The sequence below is a fragment of the Lacerta agilis genome, chromosome 15 (assembly GCF_009819535.1).
Source record: "Lacerta agilis isolate rLacAgi1 chromosome 15, rLacAgi1.pri, whole genome shotgun sequence".
In the NCBI taxonomy this organism is placed as follows: Eukaryota; Metazoa; Chordata; class Lepidosauria; order Squamata; family Lacertidae; genus Lacerta; species Lacerta agilis.
The window spans coordinates 6,593,044-6,598,618 of record NC_046326.1 but is presented as its reverse complement, the minus strand read 5'-3'; the positions used below and the strand labels follow the sequence as shown (position 1 = coordinate 6,598,618).

At 44.6% G+C, this 5,575-nt stretch overlaps 1 protein-coding gene across 1 annotated transcript; it reads right to left on the bottom strand.

The window, feature by feature from the left end:
• Nucleotides 1-889: 889 nt before the first annotated feature.
• Nucleotides 890-5,122, bottom strand: LOC117060089 (neuropeptide FF receptor 1-like). Its single transcript, XM_033172195.1, has 3 exons — nucleotides 4,806-5,122; nucleotides 3,528-3,627; nucleotides 890-1,781 (listed from the first exon to the last, which is right to left on the bottom strand). Exons 1-3 carry the CDS (start codon nucleotides 5,101-5,103, stop codon nucleotides 890-892), a joined length of 1,290 nt encoding a protein of 429 aa, XP_033028086.1. The 5' UTR covers nucleotides 5,104-5,122.
• Between the last annotated feature and the right edge of the window lie 453 nt (nucleotides 5,123-5,575).

Below are 5,575 nucleotides of genomic sequence, written 5' to 3'. Positions count from 1 at the left end.
ATGCACCCAGGAAGAGTGGAAAAGAATGCCAGACTTGAAGCTAGAAGGCTGTGTAATTATTGTACCTTTCAAAGCACTTTCTTTCCCTCAAAGAATTCTGGGCACTGTAGTTTACCCCTCACAGAATTTACAATTCCCAGCAACCCTTAACAACCACAATGCCTGGAATTCTTTGAGGGAAAGAATGTGCTTTGAATATGCTTTAAAGGTATGTACAGGTGAAACTCGAAAAATTAGAATATCGTTGAAAAGTCTATTTATGTAAGCAATTGTTTTCATTAGCTACTGGAGTTTAATATATAAGACAGGCTCATGACATGCAAAGCGAGATATGTCAAGCCTTTATTTGTTATAATTGTGATGATTATGGCATACAGCTGGTGAAAACCCCAAAGCTGAAATTGTTAATTTGGGGTTCTCATCAGCTGTACATCATAATCATCACAATTATAACAAATAAAGGCTTGACATATCTCACTTTGCATGTCATGAGTCTATCTCATATATTAGTTTCACCTTTTAAGTTGAATTACTGAAAGAAATTAACCTTTCCACAATATTTTAATTTTTCGAGTTTCACCTGTACATAGAAAGAAAAATAAAACAACAGGCTGAACAGGGGAAATAATAAATGAAAAATTCCGTCCTCTCTTTAAATCCATATTTGTTTGGGCTTCCAATACAGCATTTGGGGGCAGGCAAGGGAAGACAAACTCTCTCCATATGTTTCCCCCCCCCCAATAGTTGTAGACAGAACTCCCACAACATGCTCAGTTCACAGAAATTATGAATGAGTGGCCACCTCAATATCCCCATCCATTCATGTGAAGCAAATGCAAATGCAAGAACGGAAATGATCCCAGAAAAATCTCTGCTGATTCAGCCCTTCTCAGGCATCCCAAGCATTACAAACTTTGCTCAGGGGTGTGATGTCATTGACATCCTGCAGCAGTATTCCTGGTGCTTGTCCCTGACCATGTCCAGCCTGTGGGCCACAAGGAGCTTGAGGGGGCAGGTTCTTCAAGCACATTGAATCGGAGGACTCCCCATCAGTGAAGATTTTATTCCGGGTACCAAAGCCACTGGTGCTGACGGTTGTCCGCTCGGCATAGACCCCTTGATGGACCATTTCATCAGAGCAGGTTTGGAGTTTGAAGGCTGCCTGGAAGCCCTTCTTGAAGTTCTCATTGAAGTAGCCATAGATGATGGGGTTGACACTACTGTTGGAGAAGGCCAGCCAGTGCGCAAAGGGGAAAACATAACTCGCAAGCAGATTTATGTGCTGCTCATCCAGCCTGGCATAGTCTGTGAGCAGCATCAGTGTCCACAAAGGTAACCAGGAGAGCATGAAGAGAAGAGCCACGAGGACAAGCATTTTGATGACCTTCACCTTCCTTCTAGAAACCGCCATGTTGCACTGACCTTTGTGAACTACCTGGTGCTGACTCACTGGGCCTGAGGACCTGTACAGCTTCAGCCCAATTCGGCCATACATGAATGTGATGAGGGTCAGCGGGATAACATAGATGTGGGTGAAAAGCACAGTGGTGTAGACTTTGCGCATTTCACTATTGGGCCAAGCCTCGTAGCATGAATACATGGGGTAGGTCATGCTCTGATTGCCATTGTATACCATGTAGCTGTCCTCCTGTTGAGCCACTGTGAGCTTGATAGCAGAGGGACACATGATGGTAATAGCTAGTACCCAGATGATGGCAATGGCATTGAGTGCCTGGAAGAGGCTGAGCTTGGATTTAAATGGGTAGACAATGCAGCGGAACCTGCAGAGGAAGAAGGGAGGAAGAATACAAGTAGGGGAATGACTGCTATGCAAGAAGGAAGGAACAAAAGGATACGCTTTCTATCTGGCCAAAATGACTAATTGCAGCCGTTAAGAGTCGTCAACAGATTTTCCACACCTATCAGCTGATCACCCATTCCCACCACCCTCTGAGTAATACCCCTCCCCACTCCCTCACTATATTTAAGGATCTGGTGACTTCTGTTTCAGTGTATCTGAAGAAGTGTGCATGCACACGAAAGCTCATACCAAGAACAAACTCAATTGGTCTCTAAGGTGCTACTGGAAAGAATTTTCTATTTTGTTTTGGCCAAAATGGGCCATTCTAAGGGGCAGGGAGATGAACAGGCTGAGCTGGCCTCAACCACCATAATTTAAGATTATTTGTTTATTATTTGCATTTATAGACAGCTTCCTGTCTGAGATATCGAAGTGGTTTACACTAGGTAAATAAATATAAATGCAGATTTGCACTAGGTAAATAAATATAAATGCAGAAAAGACTTTGCAAAACAAATATTCATACATAGACACACTATTAATATCAATGAAATCAGAGAGCATTACAAGGTGGCATAATGTAAAATTTCAACCCACATAACATGCATTATTCATACACCCACTCAATGTCTCATTCACCATCCATTCTATGCAACCGCAACACTCATTCGCTACCTCAAACATTATCTCTATCCCCCCAACCGCTGATATTCAACTATATTAACCTACATGCAAAGGATATGGGGGATGAAGCCTCTAATCCAGTGTTCACCAATCTGATCCCCTCCAGATCTGTGCTGGCTGGGGGCTAATGGAAGTTCGCAACTGCTAGAGGGTACCATGTTAGTGAAATGAGGTACCATGGAGTGTTGATCAGATGACTGGGCAAATGAATGCATTGACCTTTAGCACAGACAAGTGAATACACTATATTCCATAGATGGGGTGCCACCACAAGTTCCTATCCCACAAGGTCTCATCCTGTATCGTAGCATGTCACTGGCACTTTCCTTCAGTCCTGCAGCTTTATAAGCTCCTTGACACTGTGCCCAACATGAGGATGGAGCAAGTGGGTAAGACCTTAAAACACAGGAGGACTGCTGTCACAATAATTTGGCAGTCCCAAACACCTATGTTTCCTTTAATAAAGTGCTCCATCTCTTACTGTTTCCACTTAGCATCATCTGGCCTCAGGACAGGACAATGACCAGGAAGGGGCCAAGCAAATACCCTTTCATCAGGTCTTCAGCATCTCCACCCCCTAAGCCTCCCTCGCCACGGCTCACAGATTGTCTGGTCACTGCTGCTGGGGTGGATGACACACTCAGTGATTGCATGGGACAAGTGACAGTTCCCATGGACAAGTCATATGGGTGAGCTGGCCTAGTCCTATCCACTGAACTGAGAACGGACACCTTATAACACATTAAGCACCTGACCTATGGAACTTTGCTCATTTGTTTGAAAGAAGGGTGATGGGCATCAGTTTCCTCCTTCCTTGGCCCCAAAACATGCATGGGAACTGAGCTTGATCCCACAGCAAACCTGTGTGCTCTCCCTTTCTGGCAAGGGTGGGGAACCGGTGGCCCTCCAGGTGTTGCTGGACTATGACTCCTATGATCCCTTTCTACTGGCCATGCTGTCTGGGGCTGTTGGGAGCTGGAGTCCAACATCTGGAGGGCTACCTGCTCCCCATTCCTGCTTTAGGACCTCACCTTCTTCTTACCTATCCACAGCAATTGCCACCAGAGTGAAGACAGATGACGAAACAGACATGCCCTGCACCAGCCCGCTCATCTTGCAGATGCTGTTGCTGAAAGGCCATCCTAGGAGGAAGCAAACAGTTGGGGGCCATGAGACAGAGTTCAGCAGACATTAGAGAGAGGCTAGTTTTACCAGCTGATTCTATCTATTTAACATGCAGGTGGTCTCTCTCCACTGTGAAAATCTCGTCACCAATACATCTCCAGCGTGGCTCAGCTGCTTTTCAAAAAGTGAAAAGCAGCTTGGAGGAGGTTATGATTTGCACAGCAGCGGGAGAAAATGATGCTTAATATTTTCCCTGCTAGGCATTTAGAAAAAAGGGCAGGCAAGAGACAACATGGTAGTGCTGTAAAATATTATGCATGGCATCAAGAAAGTGGATAGAGAAAAGTTTTTCTCCTTTCACAACCCTCGTGGACTCCATGCAGCTGAATGTTGAAGCATTCATGGCAGACAAAAATAAGGACTTCTTCACACTGTGCATAGCCAAAAACTATGGAAATTCACTCACACAATGGCCACTAACTTTGGTGGCTTCCAAAGAGCATTATGTTATTTTGTGTTTCTATATTGTGATTTTATGTTGTAACCGCTCTAAGACCTGCAGGAATAGGGAAATATGCAAATTTAATAAATAATAATTAATATTATTCTCTACTCAAAGTCCCACCCTTCCAAGCTGCTTTCTGTTTTATCATGATGTCAAGTCAACATTCAGCATGGAAGTGAGGGTTGTACGAATCAGCTCTTTCTTCTTCATCATCATCATCACCATCATTAATAATAATAAAATTTGGAAACCACCCTTCATTGTGTTATGGGGTTGGATCAGGGCCAATTGAGTTGTAGCCAACTAAACTCTATGTAGAGTAGACCCATTAAACCTATGTCATGTGCATTAATTTCAGTGGGTCTTCTCTGAGTATGACTAATACTGGATACAAGTAACCCATTGAAATTAGTTTCATTTGGAATAAATGGGGATGAATTTAAGCCCTGATTAACCTTGCCCCCTTGAATCCGGTGGGATGTAAGTGCAACCAACTTAGTCTGGGTCCAACACATGATCTGGGAACATTTCCCTCTTTCCCCATAAGAGCATAAGAAGCCAAAGGTCCATGTAGACCACAGCAAACCAGGTGCTTCTGGGAAGACTGCAAGGGGCCATGAAGGTGAAATTTCCCCCAGAAACCAAGAGGCTGTGCTTAGCAATCCTATGCCCCCCCACCTTTTCGCTTACCTGTGATCAAATTGTCAACTAGTGTGGTAGGAATACAGAAGATGCCCACCAGCAGATCACTGATGGCCAGGTTGAGAATGAACAGGTTGGTGACTGTCCTCATCCGGCTGTTTTTCAGTACAATGAAACAAACCAGGCTGTTCCCAGCCATGCACAAGGCAAAGATGAACAGGTAAGCGACAATGTAGATGGCGGCAACAGGTGGTGAGTGCGAGTAATATGGGGAATAAGTCATGTTCCTTTTGGCATTTCCCAAGGAGTAGGTTGTTCGGTTAGTGCTGCCTTCAAGGGTCTCCATAGTGTGGCAAAAATTTGGCTCTCACCTGGGAAATATGAGAGAGAAATCACAAGTTTAACGTGGATGGTTTGAATCAGAGGAGCCTTTCAGGTACAAAATTAGAGTGCACCTGCTGGTGCTACTATTATGAAAGGGCTCCATTTCAGCTTTTTTATTCCTGAAACAACTGTGTTTCCCAGAGCATAGGCAACGTCCTGCCCTGGGGACAAACTGTACATTGTCCCATTTTACCTTGTTTCCAGCCTAAACCTCCCCTTGTATGGCTGAGCTCTGCCACTCTGCAGAGCAGAACATCGGTTGCCTTAGGCTTTTCACAACTGATGTTGAAAAGGCTGCACCAGAGACATAGACATACATAGGGAGCCCATTCTGTCACTTCCTGGTTTGCCCCTCCCACCCAACACCTGATGAGGCACCTTCTCTTTCTCCAGAGGGGATAACTGCAGAGCAGCGCTTTCAGGGTGCTTGTAGG